We start from the raw sequence: 22,761 nt of genomic DNA on the forward strand, positions 1-22,761 counted from the left end.
ACTCCACTGTTGCTGTGAAACGAATGGTTACATTCAGTATAAACCATACTCCGCGCCTGCTCAGTATAAACCATACTCCGCGCCTGCTCAGTATAAACCATACTCCGCTTCTGCTCAGTATAAACCATACACCGCGCCTGCTCAGTATAAACCATACTCCGCGCCTGCTCAGTATAAACCATACACCGCTCCTGCTCAGTATATACCATACACCGCTCCTGCTCAGTATAAACCATACACCGCTCCTGCTCAGTATAAACCATACACCGCGCCTGCTCAGTATAAACCATACACCGCTCCTGCTCAGTATAAACCATACACCGCGCCTGCTCAGTATAAACCATACACTGCGCCTGCTCAGTATAAACCATACACCACTACTGCTCATAAACCATACTCCGCGCCTGCTCAGTATTAACCATACACCGCGCCTGCTCAGTATAAACCATACACCGCTCCTGTTCAGTATAAACCATACACTGCTCCTGCATAGTATAAACCATACACCGCTCCTCCTCAGTATAAACCATACACCGCTCCTCCTCAGTACAAACCATACACCGCTCCTGCATAGTATAAACCATACACCGCTCCTGCTCAGTATAAACCATAGACCGCGACTTCTCAGTATAAACCATACTCCGCGCCTGCTCAGTATAAACCATACTCCGCGCCTGCTCAGTATAAACCATACTCCGCGCCTGCTCAGTATAAACCATACACCGCTCCTGCTCAGTATATACCATACACCGCTCCTCCTCAGTATAAACCATACACCGCTCCTGCTCAGTATAAACCATAGACCGCGACTTCTCAGTATAAACCATACACCGCTCCTGCTCAGTATAAACCATACTCCGCGCCTGCTCAGTATAAACCATACACCGCTCCTGCTCAGTATAAACCATACTCCGCGCCTGCTCAGTATAAACCATACACCGCTCCTGCTCAGTATAAACCATACACCGCTCCTGCTCAGTATAAACCATACACCGCTCCTGCTCAGTATATACCATACACCGCTCCTGCTCAGTATAAACCATACACCGCTCTTCCTCAGTATAAACCATACACTGCTCCTGCTCAGTATAAACCATACACCGCTCCTGCTCAGTATAAACCATACACCGCTCCTGCTCAGTATAAACCATACACCGCTCTTCCTCAGTATAAACCATACACTGCTCCTGCTCAGTATAAACCATACACCGCTCCTGCTCAGTATAAGCCATACACTGCTCCTGCTCAGTATAAACCATAGACCGCGACTTCTCAGTATAAACCATACACCGCTCCTGCTCAGTATAAACCATACACCGCTCCTGCTCAGTATAAACCATACACCGCTCCTGCTCAGTATAAACCATACACCGCTCCTGCTCAGTATAAACCATACACCGCTCCTGCTCAGTATAAACCATACACCGCTCCTGCTCAGTATAAACCATACACCGCTCCTGCTCAGTATAAACCATACACCGCTCCTGCTCAGTATAAACCATACACCGCTCCTGCTCAGTATAAACCATACACCGCTCCTGCTCAGTATAAACCATACACCGCTCCTGCTCAGTATAAACCATACACCGCTCCTCCTCAGTATAAACCATACACCGCTACTGCTCAGTATAAACCATACACCGCTCCTGCTCAGTATATACCATACACCGGTTCCTGCTCGGTATAAACCATAGACCGCGACTTCTCAGTATAAACCATACACCGCTCCTGCTCAGTATAAACCATACACTGCACCTGCTCAGTATAAACCATACACCGCTCCTGCTCTGTATAAGCCATACACCGCTCCTGCTCATTATAAACCATACACCGCTCCTGCTCAGTATAAACCATACACCGCTCCTGCTCAGTATAAACCATACACCGCTCCTCCTCAGTATAAACCATACACCGCTCCTGCTCAGTATAAACCATACACCGCTCCTGCTCAGTATAAACCATAGACCGCGACTTCTCAGTATAAACCATACACCGCTCCTGCTCAGTATAAACCATACACCACTCCTGCTCAGTATAAACCATACACCGCTCCTGCTCAGTATAAACCATACACCGCTCCTGCTCAGTATAAACCATAGACCGCGACTTCTCAGTATAAACCATACACCGCTCCTGCTCAGTATAAACCATACACCGCTCCTGCTCAGTATAAACCATACACCGCTCCTGCTCAGTATAAACCATACACCGCTCCTGCTCAGTATAAACCATACACCGCTCCTGCTCAGTATAAACCATACACCGCTCCTGCTCAGTATAAACCATACACCGCTCCTGCTCAGTATAAACCATAGACCGCGACTTCTCAGTATAAACCATACACCGCTCCTGCTCAGTATAAACCATACACCTGCTCAGTGGGTCCTTTGCCGTCAGTGGGATCGTGTGCGTATGCTGTGAGTGGTACAATGTTGATACCTAAGGCTGCGGGTGGAGGTGCATAACAGCGCTTGCATAAATAGCTACCCTGACTAAGCAGGAGTATGTATCCTTGTCCTTTTAACCCATATATTTCTGCAAAACAAAGACAATAGTGACTTGATCGCCTCGTCCTACTTGTCAAGCAGGAATGCAGCTGATCATAGGCTGAATTTGGTAGTACTGTCGAGTAGACGCCAGTTGGACATGTTTACTGCTGAGCTTGCATGGAAGATAGTCCGCTTAAACCAGCAGGGACTGTTGGACTTTATGGGCTGCCCAATGCTACAGAGGGTGCAGGAGGGGCGAAAATCAGCAGTACACACACGGGAGGAGCTGGGAAGACAGGCAGAAGGCTTATGGGACATGTAGGGTCAGAATCTAAATCAAGACTCACAAGATGGCTGATGTAGGACCCCCACTTTATAAATTAAGTGATGAAGAACTGCAGGGGAACTAAGGCAGAAAAAGTGTCAATGAAAGTACAGAGTTTGTAAATGAGTACCTTCATTTTACCCACAAAATTGTGGGACTACTGACCAATACATGGTGGATTAGATTCACCCAGATGTGGCTGCTGCCACTAGGGAAGAAATCCACAATACAGAACCTGTTAGAGGAAGGTCTAGGTCTGGCCTAGAAAACACTATTTATCCTGGAATCGAAATTCACTAGTCCTAAAAGTACTATATGCCAGAGGAGAATATGAACTTGGATATCTTCACCTGAAAGTCTGCCTCACTGTTTTATCGCCTAGACTCTAGTTACTCCATCATAACCAGAGTACTTGACTCTCTAAAATGTTCAATTTTCAAGCAATTAGACAGCACCTCCGAATGCACATCAGCTAATTAATTCTTTATCATGGCCACACACCCCCTTATCTAATCTCTAATGTAATTTCATCATGCGAGGACAGCTTCCTGCACCTTGTAAATTTTTAATTGGACAGACATTTTTCCCTTTCTTCATCATGTCCTGTAATTGCTTTTCTTACCCAAAAAATTATTAGGATCTACGTGGGCATTTCAAGTCTTCAAAACACCAGGTACCACTCTACCAACATATTGCTTCTACCCTGAAATGATATAACCAATTATTGATGATAATGTCCTCTGAAAATGAGATATTAAAGGCTGCCTGTCTTCTGGATGAAAATGAAAAAAAATGTGCAAAGCGCAGTAGGGTCTTCTCCAAGTATATAAGGTGAATGAACAATGGTAAGGTGCTCGCTAGGTTACTCAGAGCACGGTTCAGTGCTAACCGAGTGTCTTCGGTGTGCTCAAAAAATATGTTTGGGTCCCCGCTGGTGCATTTCTCACGACAATGTTTATTAGGCAATCCCTGTATGTGTTGCAGCGAGACATGCAGACTTGGAGATTCGAACATATTATTCAAGCACACCGAAGACACTCGGTTAGCACCAAACCGTGCTCTGAGAACACTTTTTCCGAGCATGTTCGCTCATCACTACAGTAGTGCCCACCTGTTAGGGTTGTGTGGGTGACACAACCACTAATATTGCATAGTTGCTGCTGCATCATCCATAGATGAGTATAAATTGCACCTTAAGGCCAGGAATTGTGGACTTCAAATGCGCTGCTGATTCTAAAAAGGCTCTGTAGACAAGATAGATCTTGTTGTTCTTATACGTCCCTCGGCTGGTTCATACATTGGAAGAACTTTATTATTAGGGTGTGTACTGTAGTGGCTGATCTGCCAACAGTATGCGCCCCAGACTGCCTTTCCCTCCCTTCCATGTATTGCACTATAAGAATTCATTCTATCCATGTACTTTTGTATATGTGATAACTAGAACATAAAATGTAAGGCAAGCTGGGTTCCAGTGGCTGTTTTAGATGAAGTACAGGTTTCCCACGGCCCGGCAGCTGTAACTGATGAGTACCCAATAATCGAAACGATAACCCAGTGAGGGAACACTGGGTTCAAGTGGCCTTCAAAGTAAGTACTGCTGTAGCCCAGATTCCCCACTGCAAAACCAAAAATCAAAAAGGTGGAGTAGAGAAGGGAGAGTACAAGGAAGCAAGTGAAATAAATCCAATAAGGGAAATAGAGGACCTTGGAAACAAGCTTGGGTGGAGGAGAGGAGGTTAGGATTGTGCAAATGGTTCATCAGAAAAATGACCTAGTTATTAACATAGTTTGATAGTTTTTAAGGTTGAAGGTACACTTAGCTCCATCGAGGAAGGCATAAACCCCATTGTGTAAACATTAATAGCCCCATATTAGTGGAAAAATTCCTTTCCGACTCCACATACGGCAGTCAGACTAGTTCCCTGGATCAGCGTCCCATCACAGAATCTAGCCACCATAACCTTAAATATTATATTTTTCAAGAAAGGCATCTAGACCCTTCTTGAATGTTTGTAGTGAATCAATATGCAAATTTCCTCTTCAGAAAAAAAGAGGACTTAAACTCTATAACGCCTCCTGTTGGAAGTCGCGATCCTACAAGTCACAATCAACCCTTTAACGAGTCGTGCAATATGACTTAGGAGTAGTGACTCAATTATTACAACGTCATGTGGCTGAGAGTTGCATAGTCTTACTGCTCTTACAGTAAAGAATCTGCATCTGTGTTTATGATTAACATAACAAGGATATGAAGGATAAAATCAGTCATAAATCCAGGCATGGAGACAGTCCAGCCGCTTTCCTGCTGGATGATGTGCTTAGGCTGTTTTCAATAGGAGGAGGTCCTGTAATATTCTGTCTCTGTAAGAGAAAGGAGCATCATCCAGCTTGTAAGGACAGGCTCCCACTTCCTGTAAGCTGTCCTGCTTGTCTGTAACTGCAAAAGGATAAGTCTTGACAACAGGCAGTAGTAAATAGTACTGAAGGCAGACATCTGGTAGATATAACTTTAGAGCAATTTTTTCACTCCAAAAGCAACAATTTGGTTATTGAAAGTAGAGTGCAATTTTGTAATTTGTGTCTACTTATCATTAACACTATTATTGCTTGTGTATGTGTACTGTATATGTGTGTGTGTGTATATATATATATATATATATATATATATATATACTACAATATGATATGAATATGGAAAGGACAGGTAGGAGACAGTGTGAATTCACTATTTACGATACTTTGGCTCGGAGATGTGGATGCTGAATTGAAAGACCCTTTCTATTGACTCCATATCAGAATGGTTGCAATCCTCACATTAAAATGAGCATTTTAGGAGTGCAAAAGGCATTATTAACTAACACAGCTGAGATTCAGAAGGACCACAATGCTGACCTAGCACATCTAAATATATAATTCTATAACTTGTGCAAGCTGTGACAAAAAATGTTTGTGCAACTATTGAATCTTATTTTTATATTGTCAAATATAGCTCACCCGCACATAAACCTATTCCTCACGGCCCCTTCCCAATCAGGGTGTATAGAGGAACTAGCCAAAACTGAACTGAGATTTACAATTCAAGTCTTTTCTTCCGTCCTTTCTTTCCTATGGGAAGCATAATCTTGAGCCCATCTAAATTACCAGCATTGTACACTGGCATTGATAAATTGCAGGAAGAGAAGAATCCAATTGTTCTGCAGATTCCAATTCAAAATGTTTAGCATCAAAAGACTTGTATTTATAACATGTGCAATGAAAATGTGGCTTATGGGCTATTTCTGTGGCTAATGCAATTAATGCATATACTTTCAAGCAGTATCTTGCCAAGAGACAGTGCCCTTAAGGGATGATATCATCAGAAAACGACCTATTAACCTATTTAAATAAGGTTGTTGTGTAACGTGTATGTGTGTGTGTGTGTGTGTGTGTATATATATATATATATATATATATATATATTATTTATTTATTTATTTATTTTAATGGCAGGGTTTTTTTATATCACAGTATTTATTTACAAAGAAAAGTGCATTTTTCACACCGGCCACTGGGGGTTTTACTTCCTGTCCTTTCAGGTAGGGTTCTTATCATTAGAGGCAGGGTTGCAATGACAGGTAACTGCTTTATTCCAAGCAGGAAACATAGGACACATTAATCACCATAGACAATGTCACAGCTTCCCTGCTCCCTCACCTTTTCACATGCTCATTAGATGCTTCATTACAAAAAATGGGAGTCTGTTCATTGTGGCTATTTACATGTGTTGTTTCCTGAAGCAACAGAAAGGTAAAGTCTAAAAAAAAGAAGCCCAATTGGCCTGAGTGAAAAATTCAATTTAATTATTTTTTTATACAGATTGTGATATGAAGAAACACTTACCAGATATTAAAAAAAATACATTTTTACACAAAAACCTGATTTGAGCAGTAGGTCATTTTCTGATAAAAGATGTGAAGGTGGGGGGTGTGGTATAGGCTGGATTCATCAGTAGCATTTTATAAATGCTTGCTGAATCAGAGCAGTGGCACCTGACAGTGAAGGCAGATGGAGCCGGGGCGAGGTCGGGTGAGTACGCCACACCAACCTTACCACGTCTTAGACATCTACATAATAATGCATGCAGTTTGTATAGTGAGATCTTATGACAGAACCACGAAGTACATTGGGCGAATCCATCCTGATTATCAGTTTCCGCATTTTCTCTACATTCAGACTTTGGTTCTTTTGAAGGATTTTCCATGACATTGCTGACATTGAAAATGGTGATTTGCTTTCTATTTCTTTGCAGGCAGACTATGATCGAGCACAGGTATCCTTGAGCCCCCCACTCACTGGATCTGACACTTATCCCCGAGGTCCCACAAAGCTACCTCAGACACAAAACAAATCCAACTATCCCTCAAGTAGCTACCAGTATCCATCAGTCTACCATAAGCCATCTCCCTACCATCAGCCACCGCTTCATGGGAGCCCCCACTACATGTCATCAGGTTCTTACCCCAGTTCTCCGAGTACATCCTCCAATGTCTACCCTCCTCCCAGCTGGGGCTCCTCCTCAGATCAGCAGCCATCGCGAGTGTCCCATGAACAATTCCGAGCCGCTCTTCAGCTTGTGGTCAGTCCTGGAGACCCTAGAGAATATCTGGATGACTTTATTAAAATCGGAGAGGGCTCAACAGGTATTGTTTGCATCGCAACAGAAAAGCACACAGGAAAGCAAGTAGCTGTGAAAAAAATGGATCTCAGGAAACAGCAGAGAAGAGAACTGCTCTTTAATGAGGTATGAATTCGTGTTATCAAGTTTTTGTATACTGCGGCATACTACGGGGACACTAAAATTACCATCTTGAACATAGCTTAAAGGGGTTGTCCACATTGTCCTAATTCTAACAATTGGGTTGAAGACATGATTTTGTGGCAATTACTTATATATAAGTAAGACAGGTTCTCCTCCTGTTCTTGTTAGGTCTGCCTTCCTCATAGACTGCACAGTTCTCCTCCGTAACACGGCTTCTGGTTCAGGAACATGTGACCACACTTGGCCATCACTCTCCTCCAAAGAAAAAAATAGTTTTCCCATATGCCTTGTTTTCTATTGAAGGAGGCTGGTGGACAGTTGTGGTCACATGTTCCACCATCAGTGGCCATATTGTGGACAGGAGAGCAGTGCAGCCTGGGAGGAAAGTGCCACCAATAAGTACAGGAAGAGAAGCTGTAAGACCTATAGTTTACAAAGAGCACATAATTACCGTATGTCCCCAACACATTTGTTTCCAAAAAAAAGATGTAGACAGTCCCTTTAATTGTAAACAAAAACAGACATGTAGATTATCAAATAAGCAATTCATCTTTTGTTTTAAAATTTTAGCGCCTTATTATTTTTATTTTATATTGTTTTTTTTTTTAAATGATTGATGTGAAGCTTTATTTCTCACTTTTAATGGAACATGCCATGTTATATGTTATTTCAGCAAATATAATTTTTTGAGGGTCAGATGAAGAATATTTTGCATCCTAAACACATATAATTACCATTTATTAGTGTTCCCCATTTATAAATAAAATGTACAAGATTCAGGCCGGGTTATGGAAAATCATCCGAGTTACGGCCAAAAAATAAAACCTGACAATTTTGTCCATCCGTACGGCATCCAGTTTTTCCATGAACAATAATAAAGGATAAGGTTTTTAAACCCCCATCAGCCTACCAGAATGTGGATAATGTAATGCATGCTGCAATTTTTTTACACGCAGATCATCGCATCGTGTGTAAAAACCTTCATGTGAACAAACACATTACCGTGTATTGGTCAGTGAGCTGACTGTACGACCTCTTTTCCAATAAAGAAATGTTATCCCCTATCCACACAATAGCTTCTGGATTAAGGGGGTTCGACTGCTGAGACCCTCTCTGGTCACTTGTGCAATGGGCAACTTAGAAGGAGTTGCTTGCATGACGTTCTATTGCTGGCATCTCCATCAATCAGCTGTAATTAGTGGGGAACCATGCAGGACCACCACAAGGGACATGAAGTTCACATTAAAATCTGTTGTTAAGGGCTCACCTGCTGAGGTGGGTTCGTTAAACCGTAGGTCAGGGTGAGCAGCATGAACTGTAGGTGATGGTGCATCAGAGCTGGTATTGCTGGATAGCACATGGATCAGCATGGACCAGTAGATATAAAGAAATCTGATATATTCCATCGGGGATGCAGCTACGGTAATAACAGGGGGAAAAAAGCACAATATATGCAGTCTGGTGTCTTCCAGCAGAGATACAGGTAATCACCGGTGTAACAGAGAAATATTTGCAGTCTGGTGTCTCTCAGCAAGAATATAGGTAATCACAGGAATAACAGAGAAGTATATGCAGTCTGGTGTCTTCCAGCAGGGATACAGTTAAACACAGGAATAAAGGGTAAATAAATGCAGCCAGAAGAGACAGTTAATCACAGAAATAACAGAGAAGTAAATGCAGTCTGGTGTCTTCCAGCAGAGATACAGGTAATCACCGGAGTAATAGAGAAATATATGCAGTCTGGTGTCTCTCAGCAGGAATATAGATAATCACAGGAATAACAGAGAAGTATATGCAGTCTAGTATCTTCCAGCAGGAATACATCTATATACAGGAATATAAAAGAAGTATAGACAATCTGGTATGCTCAAGCAGGGATACAGTTAATCCAAGGAATAACAAAAGAATTGAGCCGTAAAAATAAATGGAAAAGGACGGCACTAAAGAGATACAATATCCAATGATCAGGACTGATAACGGAATCCCAACTGTCAGGTGTCACGAATGCTGGGGTTGCGGTGCTCTGCATACAAAATGTGAACTAAGAGTCCATATGAGCAATAGAGAGAAAATATGCGGCACTCACCCCAATATAGCAGTGGAAACGTGAGCTTTAATGGAGAAAATGAGTTAATACATACATCCTTCAGGACATCAGGTAAGCAGGAGGGTGCGGTATTGGAGCTTGGACGACGGCCGTTTCGCACGCTAGGTGCTTCGACGGGTCCAGATCAAGACCTAGGGCCAGAACCACAACATTCCGTATACTCTATTCACTGCACAATCCTAGAATGGCTTCCCGACACCCTGACTTCCCACCAATCTGACACCAATCATTTATCCTCTGGCTATATCATCAATATCGAAGTCCTTCACAACCTCTCTAATTTAAAAAAAACATCATCTTGAAGACCGGCATTATGTAAGCCGTGTAGCAATGATTCAGGTTTCGTGCAATTTTCGCCCATATGGATTTTTCTTTGTGTTCACAGGTAGTAATTATGAGGGATTACCATCATGAAAATGTTGTTGACATGTACAATAGTTACCTGGTGGGTGATGAGCTGTGGGTGGTGATGGAGTTCCTTGAAGGCGGCGCGCTGACGGACATTGTTACACATACAAGGTATGTCTTCATTTCACACATTCTGTCCCACTTGGGGGGCTCAAGCTTTAGTATCAGCACATAACTTCTAGGGCAAATTTCATAATAAAAAGACAATTATAAGTGAGTGTTTTGTTTTACTTTATCTTTTTACAGAGGTGACTGGGCTTATTAAAGGGACAAACATTTATGTATCTGTTATTACATTATAGTTTGTATTAACATTCTATCCCAGCAATAATCTTGGAGGAGCATTGCTAGAGTTTTTTCTGTTTGTAGATTTGTTTTCTATGTATATCGTATATCTTTATTTACTGGTTGTTCGGTATGTTCCGTACAATAACCACATTATCACATTCCATAATTCCCCTCAGGATCAATAAAGTGTATCATATCGTATTAAAGGGAGTGTGTCATCAGAAAATTTTGTGTAACATGTTTTAAAAAAAATACAAGGTACCAATGTTTATTTTTTACATCATGATCTGTATTGAAAAATAAAATGAGTAATTTTGCAATTTTCACACTTGCCACTGGGACTATTCTAGACTCCTACTTCCTGTCCTTTCAGGAACAGTTTTCAGTAGGCTTCTTGTCAAAGGCAGGATTATAACGACAGGGGTAACAATTCTATACACGACTGGCAACATAGGCTCCAGCAATCACAGTAGGCGATGTTACTGCACCCTCCGCTCTTCTTTGCATCACATTGATTGTTGCACACACTCATTAGGATGCTTCAGTACACAAGATAGGGTCTGAGTCAGTCTATTGCTGCTAATGTACATGTGCACTTATATATATAAGTGGCAAAAATTAAGAGACCACCACATCAAAACCCTGCCATAGCAGCCCAATCTACAGATCTGAACCCTATTGAAATGGCCAGCCCAATCTCCAGACCTGAACCCCAGTGAAAACCTCTGGAATGTAATCAAGAGGACGATGGATAGTCACAAGCCATCAAACAAAGAAGAACTGCTTACATTTTTGCGCCTGAAGCAGTGTGAAAGACTGGTGGAAAGCATGCCAAGACACATGAAAGCTGTGATTAAAAATCATGGTTATTCCACAAAATATTGATTTCTGAACTCTTCCTGAGTTAAAACATGAGTATTGTTGTTTCTAAATGATTATGAACTTGTTTTTTTCCATTATTTGAGGTCTGCAGGCAATGCATTTTCTTGTTATTTTGACCATTTCTCATTTTCAGAAAATAAAGACAAAATTTATTGCTTGGAACTTCGGAGACATGTTGTCAGTAGTTTATAGAATAAAAGAACAATGTACATTTTACTCAAAAATATACCTATAAATAGAAAAATCAGACAAACTGAACATTTTGCAGTGGTCTCTTAATTTTTGCCAGAGCTGTATATGTATGTATATATATATATATATATATATATATATATATATATATACCGTATGTACTCGAGTATAAGCCGACCCCCCTAATTTTGCCACAAAAAACTGGGAAAACTTATTGACTCGAGTATAATCCTTGGGTAGGAAATGCAGCAGCTACTGGTGAATTTCAAAAATAAAAATAGATGCTCCATACCGTTCATTATTGCCCCATAAGATGCTCCATATAAAGCTGTGCCCCATATAATGCTCTGCACTGTTCATTATGGCCCCATAGATGTGCCATATAAAGCTGTGCCATATAGTGCTCTGCACCGTTCATCATTGCCCTATAGATGTGCCATATAAAGCTGTGCCATATAGTGCTCTGTACCGTTCATTATTGCCCCATAGATGTGCCATATAAAGCTGTGCCATATAGTGCTCTGCACCGTTCATTATTGCCCCATAGATGTGCCATATAGTGCTCTGCACCGTTCATTATTGCCCCATAGCTGTGCCATATAGTGCTCTGCGCCATTCAGTATTGCCCCATAGATGTGCCATATAGTGCTCTGCACCGTTCATTATTGCCCCATAGCTGTGCCATATAGTGCTCTGCGCCATTCAGTATTGCCCCATAGCTGCCATATAGTGCTCTGCGCCGTTCAGTATTGCCCCATAGCTGCCATATAGTGCTCTGCACCGTTCATTATTGCCCCATAGCTGCCATATAGTGCTCTGCGCCGTTCAGTATTGCCTCATAGCTGCCATATAGTGCTCTGCGCCGTTCAGTATTGCCCCATAGCTGCGCCATTGCTGCTGCTGCTGCAATAAAAAAAAACGCCATACTCACCTCTCTTGCTTGCAGCTCCCAGGGTCCGGTCCCGGCGTCTGTCTCCGCACTGACTGATCAGGCTGCGCACACTATATGCGTCATCGCGCCCTCTGACCTACACAGTCAGAGCGGAGAGACGCCGGGAAGATGGAGCGACGCCGGGAAGATGGAGCGACGCCGGGAAGATGGAGCGGCGCCCGGCGTGTGGATCGTGGACAGGTAAATATGAGATACTTACCTAGTCCCGGCGATCCTGACGCTGCCCCTGCCTGTGACACGGTCTTCGGTGCCGCAGCCTCTTCCTCTATCAGCGGTCACCGGCACCGCTGATTAGAGAAATTAATATACGGCTCCATCCCTATGGGAGGTGGAGCCGCGTATTCATTTCTCTAATGAGCGGTCCCACGTGACCGCTGAAGAGGGGAAGAAGCTGCAGCACTGAAGACCGTGTGACAGGCAGGGGGAGCGCCAGGAGTGCCGGGACCAGGTGAGTATGCCTCAGCCCTCTCCCCCTCACCCGCCGACCCTGCCGCCCACCGTGACTCGAGTATAAGCCGAGAGGGGCACTTTCAGCCCAAAATTTTGGGCTGAAAATCTCAGCTTATACTCGAGTATATACGGTATACATATATATATATATATATATACACAGTATAGACCAGAAGTTTGGACACACCTTCTCATTTAAAGATTTTTCTGTATTTTCATGACTATGAAAATTGTAAATTCACACTGAAGACATCAAAACTATGAATTAACACATATGGAATTATATACTTAACAAAAAAGTGTGAAACAACTGAAACTATGTCTTATATTCTAGGTTCTTCAAAGTAGCCACCTTTGTCTTTGATGACTGCTTTGCACACTCTTGGTATTCTCTTGATGAGCTTCAAGAGGTAGTCACCGGGAACGGTCCTCCAACAATCTTGAAGGAGTTCCCAGAGATGCTTAGCACTTGTTGGCCCTTTTGCCTTCACGCTGCGGTCCAGCTCACCCCAAGCCATCTCGATTGGGTTCAGGTCTGGCGACTGTGGAGGCCAGGTCATCTGGCGTAGCCCCCCATCACTCTCCTTCTTGGTCAAATAGCCCTTACACAGCCTGGATGTGTGTTTGGGGTTATTGTCCTGTTGAAAAATAAATGATGGTCCAACTAAACACAAACCGGATGGAATAGCATGCACGATGCTGTGGTAGCCATGCTGGTTCAGTATGCCTTAAGTTTTGAATAAATCCCCAACAGTGTCACCAGCAAAGCACCCCCACACCATCACACCTCCTCCTCCATGCTTCATGGTGGGAACCAGGCATGTAGAATCCATCCGTTCACCTTTTCTGCGTCGCACAAAGACACGGTGGTTGGAACCAAAGACCTCAATTTTGGACTCATCAGACCAAAGCACAGATTTCCACTGGTCTAATGTCCATTCTTTGTGTTCTTTAGCCCAAACAAGTCTCTTCTGCTTGTTGCCTGTCCTTAGCAGTGGTTTCCTAGCAGCTATTTTACCATGAAGGCCGCGGCACAAAATCTCCTCTTAACAGTTGTTGTAGAGATATGTCTGCTGCTAGAACTCTGTGGCATTGACCTGGTCTCTAATCTGAGCTGCTGTTAACCTGCAATTTCTGAGGCTGGTGACTCGGATAAACTTATCCTCAGAAGCAGAGGTGACTCTTGGTCTTCCTTTCCTGGGGTGGTCCTCATATGAGCCAGTTTCTTTGTAGCGCTTGATGGTTTTTGCCCCTCCACATGGGGACGCTTTCAAAGTTTTCCCAATTTTTTGGACTGACTGACCTTCATTTCTTAAAGTAATGATGGCCTCTTGTTTTTCTTTACTTAGCTGCTTTTTTCTTGCCATAATACAAATTCTAACAGTCTATTCAGTAGGACTATCAGCTGTGTATCCACCAGACTTCTGCACAACACAACTGATGGTCCCAACCCCATTTATAAGGCATGAAATCCCACTTATTAAACTCGACAGGGCGCACCTGTGAAGTGAAAAACCATTGCCGGTGACTACCTCTTGAAGCTCATCAAGAGAATGCCAAGATTGTGCAAAGCAGTCATCAAAGCAAAAGGTGGCTACTTTGAAGAACCTAGAATATAAGACAGATTTTCAGTTGTTTTACACTTTTTTGTTAAGTATATAATTCCACATGTGTTAATTCATAGTTTTGATGCCTTCAGTGTGAATGTACAATTTTCATAGTCATGAAACTACAGAAAAATCTTTAAATGAGGTGTCCAAACTTTTGGTCTGTACTGTATATTTGACTTCCAAATCAGGTTTTTTAGCAGTAGGTTATTTTCTGTTGACACATTCCCTTTAAGATTCCAAAAGTAATTCTCACTTGGAAGAAAGCAAGATAAAATCCCAATCAAGGCTGCAAGGCGCACATTTCATACCATCCACTAACTTAAGAATGACTCACAGAAGCGAAAGTCAGCAGCAAAATGCAAATGATGTTACATTCTCCCACGACATTGATGAATTGCTGTTCTCACTCCCAAGTTAATAAAAATCAAGATAGTAAAGTCCTGAAGGTGAAAACATTAAAGGGGATTAAACAACGCTTTTCTCTGCCTCAGTGCTGTGTATGACACAGAAAAAATAAGAAGTGTGTTCTGCCAGGTTATATTTCTCCAGCATTTGTGTCCAGGATGGGGCATTAGTGCAGTTTATAACCCGCTCACTACTGCCCCTGCTGGACGATGAGGTTATATGCAATGTATTAAGCCCTTTGGGTTGTACTCTTCTTGTGTTATCCCACCTTTTTATACCGTATATTGGTTGTTTCCGTTTATACCTGTGAAATATAGCTGATTATACACAATGACGTGTTATTTTCCAGGATGAATGAGGAACAAATAGCCACAGTGTGTTTCTCTGTTCTGAAAGCATTGTCCTACCTGCATAATCAGGGAGTAATTCACAGGGATATAAAAAGCGACTCGATCCTGCTGACCAGCGATGGCAGAGTAAGTGAGCTTTGCTGTTCTTACAATTCCAGCTATTAACGAGCCGATTATAATGGTAGTTTCATGCCGCGGATCTGAAAACACGTGTCACGCGGTAATGGAGTGGTAACTATTGTTACAGTACCAATGTTTTACTGCTTTGTATTTGCAGATAAAACTTTCTGATTTTGGATTTTGTGCACAAGTGTCCAAGGAGGTCCCCAAACGGAAGTCTCTTGTCGGGACTCCGTACTGGATGGCCCCAGAAGTTATATCACGACTTCCATATGGAACAGAGGTGAGGTTCGGAAATGCCGAGTAAATTGAAAATAATTGAAATATCAAAAAGAAGTACTGTATTTTTCGGACCATAAGATGCACCGGACCATAAGACGCCCCCCTGTGCTGCTGGCAGACACAGGCCCCCCCCCCCCCCCGGGTCACTATATGCCCCCTTGTGCTGCTGGCAGGCACATTCCCCCCGGTCACTACAGTATATGCTCACCTGTGCTGGCAGGCACATGCCCCCCTGGTCACAATATGTCCCCTTGTGCTGCTGGCAGGGACATGCCCCCCGGTCACTATATGCCCCCCTGTGCTGCTGGCGGATGCATGCTCCCCCCATGCTGGCAGACACATGCCCCCCCCCCCGTGCTGCTGGCAGACACATGCCCCCCCCCCCCGGTGCTGCTGGAAGACACATGCCCCTCCCCCGGTGCTGCTGGAAGACACATGCCCCACCCGTGCTGCTAGCAGGCACATGCCCCCGACACATGCCCCCCCCCTGTGCTGCTGGAAGACACATGCCCCCCTGTGCTGCTGGCAGACACATGCCCCCCCTGTGGTGCTGGAAGACACATGCACCCCTGTGCTGCTGGAAGACACATGTCCCCCCCTGTGCTGCTGGCAGACACATGCCCCCCCCCCCTGTGCTGCTGGAAGACACATGTCCCCCCTGTGCTGCTGGCAGACACATGCCCCCCCTGTGCTGCTGGCAGACACATGCCCCCCCTGTGGTGCTGGAAGACACATGCCCCCCTGTGCTGCTGGAAGACACATGTCCCCCCCTGTGCTGCTGGCAGACACATGCCCCCCCCCCCTGTGCTGCTGGAAGACACATGTCCCCCCCTGTGCTGCTGATAGACACATGTCCCCCTGTGCTGCTAGAAGACACATGCCCCCCCTGTATTGCTGGAATACATATGCAGCGTCCGAGGTGCGTCCGAGGTCCGTTCCTCGCTAGCGCAGATCAGGGATCTGCGCTAGCGGGAACTACAAACCCGACCCCTATAAAGACATTGCGTTAGCGCAATCCGCTAGCGTTATGCGCTAAACGGATTGCCTTAACGCAATGTGAATCTAGCCTTAATGTCTTTCTAGGAGACATTCTTTAGATAATACTTTATTTAAAGTCTCAATTTAACATCTTCTAGCATTTTGTCTATTCATCTCCTATACATATCGGTGTTTCCATAGTAACAGACTACAAACCCTGCGTTGTCTGATTGTGAAGTTCTATTCTCTTTTATTTATCTCCTAGTTTTTGTCATGTGATATTCATCTTGTGGCAGGGCATCATACAAGATTTTGATTTTCACTATATTCAGCAATTCTTTGCCTGTACTATATACAGCCACACCAATCAGATGATCGCAAGATCAAGTCCCCTAAGGGGACTAACAAAGAAAAAAACAATGTAAAAATGTCCAAACTATCAAAATATAACATTAATTAAGCTCATTGGTTAAAACCATAATGAGAAAAAAATCTAAACACCACATTTGTGTGTTCTTTTTTTTTTTTTAAATGCAATAAAAGCTGTCAAAGCACAGTATATACCCCAAAATAGTATAAATAAAAACACCAGCTCTCCACGCAAAAAACAAGCCCCCAAACAGCTCCAGTGGTTGTAATATACAAGAAAATAACAGATCTCAGAAAATAGCAACACAAACCAATGATTTAAAAAAGTTTTTTTTACAAAATTCAGATTTTTTTAAATCAATAAAATAGTTTAAAAAAAGTATACATGATTGCAGGGTTGGACTAGGACTAAAATTCAGCCCTGGCATTTGAAGGCACACAGGCCCACTTGTCGCATGGTGACTGTATAATATCTTTGTGGACTTGTAGGTTACAAGAAGTGAGGTGAGTGTAACACGACTATATAACATATAATCACCACTGCATAATGCGGCCCTATAGCTGATGGGCAGGGACGCAGAGTCAGATACCCACTGAGATAATATTGATGACCTATTCTACAGATAGGTGATCAGTTTCAAGTCCTTTAAAGGCCAGAATAATTTAATAAAATGGAATAATGGAATACCGTACATATAAACCACCCCAGAATAAGATAACATGAAAAGCACAACAGTGCAAAGAACAGTTATAAATATAAATGTGTAGTGCAATGAAGATTAAAGCACCTCTGCGTTTTTTATTTTTTTATTTTACTGCTGCAGTGGTCGCACTAATCTAAGATCCTTGACTCTAGTCTTATACTCACCAGCCGCCGTCTTCATCTGTTCTCAGCGCCGCTCCGGTCAGACTGCAGCAGACTGTGAACTGCCGGATGCTCCACTGTTTGCTGGGTGACCCGGAGGTCACTACTAAATATAAGTCTATGAGAGCCAGAATGAGGCCAAAACAAGGGTCTCATAGACTAACACTGAGGGCTTGTGACCGTTACCCCAGACTTACAGTCAGTCAGAAGCTGCGGTCACAAGATGGTGCCGTGGGAACAGAGGGGCACCGGGAAGAGCTGAATATGGCAGGTGATAAGTTAAGTGTAATACTAGGAGCAGGGAGCTTAGATTAGTAGCACTAATCCAGCACTGAAAGAAAAGAAACACCACTCCAACATATTTTAATTGCACCAATGGAGTGGTGCTTTACATGTAATTACCCTGTCTGATACCCACCTGCCGTCTCCTTAACCCTTTTCCTGCTCCGCTCCCTTCAGTCTCCAACGAAAAGTGACCTGCCTGCAGCTCCAGTGTTTCATGGAGCACGCCAGAGGTCGTTTTTCAATACATCCCTATGAGAGCCTCATTCTGGCCTGGTTCTGGCTCTCACAGACTTGCATTGACCTCTTGTGAAGTAACTTCTGACTCCCGAACAGTCAGAAATTAAGGGAACAATTGTCTCTGCGGGACCAGAGCGGTGTTGATAAAAGATGAAGGTGAGTATAAGAACGGGGGCAGGAGGCTTACATTTAAAGCGCCACTCCACCACTGATAAAAACCCCGCTAGAGTGGTGCTTTAACACAGCTTACCAATAGATATAACTGACATGTTATCTTTATTCATCGAATACATTGGCACAGAATCTCAACGAATTCTCCTCATATTCTAAAAACTCTTAAGTTTTAAGGATTTTTAAGTTTTAACATAGCTATGAAGCATGTTTTGGATTTCTAAATGCGTACAAGCTCAGAACCACCGTCAGTACATGAATGCACTGCTAGAACCACTGTGACTACATGAATGAAGCTCCAGACCGACCGTCAGCAAATGAACTCAGCGCCAGAACCACAGTCAGTACATGAATGCAGGGCCAGAACTGCCATTTGTACTGTACATTAATGCAGCACCAGAACCACCATTAGTACATGAATGCAGGGCCAGAACCACCGTCAGTACATTAATGCAGCTTCAGAACTATCAGTAAAATGAATAAATGACCAAGCTTAGCACCATGAACAGTTGTATCGCAGGAACCTACAACTCCCAGTATGTCAATGGTAAGGAGATACTGGGAAATGTTCTAAAACAGTCATCATCATAGTGCGGACTATACAGGAAACACACTAATGAGATGCAGGCAGTACCACAAGTAAACATTTACATCCGGGTACCTTAAATAGCTGACATCTTCTCTGATTGGAGTCTTTCCCATCCCTTTTGTCTCCATGAAGTACAGACACCGTGATGAGATTTCACGGCCAGAGCTTGTCTCCCATGCTGCGCCCCTAAATAAATAATTGCTGTGCTTCCTTCACAAAGTATCCCCACCCACACACACTTCCCTTCTCCAAAATATCCAACCATACTGTCCCTCTGCAAAATATCCCCCTTACATATCCCCTCTCCTTAATATTCCCCCTACAATACCCCTCTGCAAAACATCCTAACACATCCTACCTCTCCATAATATTGCCCCCCCGTATACTGCCTTGCTTCATAATATTGCCCCCACGCTGAAAATTGGCTGAGGAGGGAGAGGTTAAAAGGGTTGTACAAATTATATCAGTAATCCCTTATCGACAGGACAAGGTATAACTCATTGATCACTGTGGGTCCAACAGCTGGAATCCTTCCAAATCCTGAGGACGAAGTCCTATAGACCTAACTAAACAGAACTGAGACCAAGCACGCGCTCCTCCATACTGTTCATTCTGTATGATAGCCCATAACTACCCGGCCGCCCCATAGAGAATAAATGGAGTAGAGGTGGACATTCTCGACCACCTCTCCATTCAGACAGAGCCCCATTCTTGGGATCTGTGAGAGTGCAGCAGTTTTACTCCCAGTGATCAATAAGTTATCATCTATCCTCTAGAGGGGGATAAAATTTGATTCTTTTTTTATTCTAGATACATTAAGCTCATTGGCTGCAAAAGGTGAATATGCTTTCAATTTATTAACCAGACATTCCCCTTAATAGATGCAATAGTATTGGCGACCAGCTAACATTCTCTTTGTAGTGTGAACCGTTCACTGCAATTAAACTCTAAAGTTTTGCGTTTAAAAGTTAAATAATCGTTTTTCATGACTTTCCTAGGGTCTTCTAGCCATGTTTTAGCCTTATAACCCTTTATAACCCTTCTTAGAAACTATCATCTAGATAAGAGATGAGCAGATCATTTTGTGCGATCCTAGTGCATGGTCCAGGGTCAGTGTGCTCTGGAGTTGGATAGGAGCTGTGTGAATTTCCTGTGCCTCCGGGCTCCACGTTTGATTTTGCCGGTCAGTCATGATGACTTCATCTGTGTAGTGTGCGGCGCTCAGGTGACATCTAACCAGACCGACTATTCATGAGCCAAGTCTTGGATAACGATGGGTAAGGAAATTCCCACACCTCCTGTCCATGGCCAGAGAGCACTGACGTGGACCAGGAATGTGCAAAGCGAACGCCTCATCTCTATAGTCTACGGTCAATAATTTGGGGTTATATTATTAAAGTGTGTGTGAAGTAGAAGGAGGGAATACTATTTAGCCCATATAGAAGAGTGGTTCCTCGAGGAAACAAGACATTTCATTCTTCTTCCAGGTGGATATCTGGTCACTTGGCATCATGGTGATAGAAATGATTGACGGAGAACCTCCTTACTTCAATGAACCGCCATTGCAGGCAATGCGTCGGATACGAGATAATTTGCCACCAAGAGTAAAAGATGTTCATCAGGTAATGACTTTCACATCTGCCTACCATGACTTTGCAATATGTGTTGATGAAACGAACTGAGAGAAGGTAATAGGTAAGAAAACTAATACATCAATCAGGTATTTCCCATTGTATTTCCTTATAGATCACATTTGTATTAATGGAGTTTTCCCATCTATAGCTATGAATGTCTGAGATTTAAATACACCTTTAAGATCAAATTAAACAAAGGGTTTTATTCTTAATATATAGAAGATCCATGACAGAATATAGGAGTAGTCAGTCCTGTATACCATCCAGCTGTATCTCCTGTCAAGTACACTATTCTAAGTCCATAAAAGAAAATAAATAATTCTGTAGTGTAATTGTATAACCTTTCTGTATTTACATTTGATTTACTGATACTATGTCATGAAATTTGCTGTGTGAAACTTGATAAAACCTGTGTAACGTTATGATTGGACACATCTGGATATTTGAAAAACCATTTGTGGACATTAATTTTGACTACTTACATAAAATTCCAATTCCAAAAGAGTTGGGACGCTGTGCGTTATTCACAACAGAGCATAGAACACAGATCAGAAGCAGACATTAGACATTTTCTTAACTTATCTAGAAATTGATGGCAGCTACATATCTCAAGCAGCAACAAAAGGCCAGAAAAGTAAGTTCTAATGAAAAACAGCTGGACGGTCAAGTTTCAACTAAGTTACATGACTGTGTATAAAGAGCATGATAGAGAGGCAGAGTCTCTCAAAAGCATATAGTCAGAGGTTCACCAATCAGTGATCAGCTTCATCTAAAATTAGTGGAACAATTTCCAAAACAATGTTCCTCAATGAAAAACTACAGTCTTGAATATCCCACCATCTACAGTACATACTGTAATAAAAGATTCATCCATTCTGGATCCATGATTTTTTTCAGTACATCTAAACTACAGTACTGTTGTTCATCAGTCTTTTGGAACCTACTTTCATCAGTGTTTTACCACCAGTGTTTTATCAGTGATTTTTCACTGCTATCCATTGCAATCTGTATTCTGTCCGTTTTACTCATGGACCCATAGACTTGTATGGGTAATTTTGATATCTGACTCGAATCATAAACTGACATTTCTGCCTGATTTTTGGGGACCATTGGGTTTGCATAAAGTCCCAGACGTGAACAGCCCATAGATTATAATGGGTGCTTGTTTTATTCATGAAAAATATAGAACCGTTGATGACTCACTGATGTCTGAATGAGACCTTAGGTTACCCCATTAGTACTCCATATAGAAATTGCCACTTCCTAGAGGAAGAGGACTTGAACTCTTGCGCTACCGGAGCGCGAACGGGAAACCACTGGGTAAATCTGACAGGGAGAAGGACTTGGGGATCCTAGTTAATGATAAACTTACCTGGAGCAGCCAGTGCCAGGCAGCAGCTGCCAAGGCAAACAGGATCATGGGGTGCATTAAAAGAGGTCTGGATACACATGATGAGAGCATTATACTGCCTCTGTACAAATCCCTAGTTAGACCGCACATGGAGTACTGTGTCCAGTTTTGGGCACCGGTGCTCAGGAAGGATATAATGGAACTAGAGAGAGTACAAAGGAGGGCAACAAAATTAATAAAGGGGATGGGAGAACTACAATACCCAGATAGATTAGCGAAATTAGGATTATTTAGTCTAGAAAAAAGACGACTGAGGGGCGATCTAATAACCATGTATAAGTATATAAGGGGACAATACAAATATCTCGCTGAGGATCTGTTTATACCAAGGAAGGTGACGGGCACAAGGGGGCATTCTTTGCGTCTGGAGGAGAGAAGGTTTTTCCACCAACATAGAAGAGGATTCTTTACTGTTAGGGCAGTGAGAATCTGGAATTGCTTGCCTGAGGAGGTGGTGATGGCGAACTCAGTCGAGGGGTTCAAGAGAGGCCTGGATGTCTTCCTGGAGCAGAACAATATTGTATCATACAATTATTAGGTTCTGTAGAAGGACGTAGATCTGGG

At 42.9% G+C, this 22,761-nt stretch overlaps 1 protein-coding gene across 4 annotated transcripts in view; it reads left to right on the top strand.

The window, feature by feature from the left end:
* PAK5 (p21 (RAC1) activated kinase 5) overlaps positions 1-22,761 on the top strand; it is a 166,156-nt gene that overhangs the window by 141,987 nt on the left and 1,408 nt on the right. For all 4 annotated transcript variants that reach the window (XM_069768800.1, XM_069768801.1, XM_069768802.1 and 1 more), the window contains 5 exons: positions 7,103-7,594; positions 10,105-10,238; positions 15,256-15,382; positions 15,534-15,659; positions 20,640-20,774. In XM_069768800.1, the coding sequence (XP_069624901.1) occupies positions 7,103-7,594; positions 10,105-10,238; positions 15,256-15,382; positions 15,534-15,659; positions 20,640-20,774 (1,014 nt within the window). The remainder of the gene's footprint in view (positions 1-7,102; positions 7,595-10,104; positions 10,239-15,255; positions 15,383-15,533; positions 15,660-20,639; positions 20,775-22,761) is intronic.

This window comes from Ranitomeya imitator, chromosome 5 (assembly GCF_032444005.1).
Source record: "Ranitomeya imitator isolate aRanImi1 chromosome 5, aRanImi1.pri, whole genome shotgun sequence".
Classification (NCBI taxonomy): Eukaryota; Metazoa; Chordata; class Amphibia; order Anura; family Dendrobatidae; genus Ranitomeya; species Ranitomeya imitator.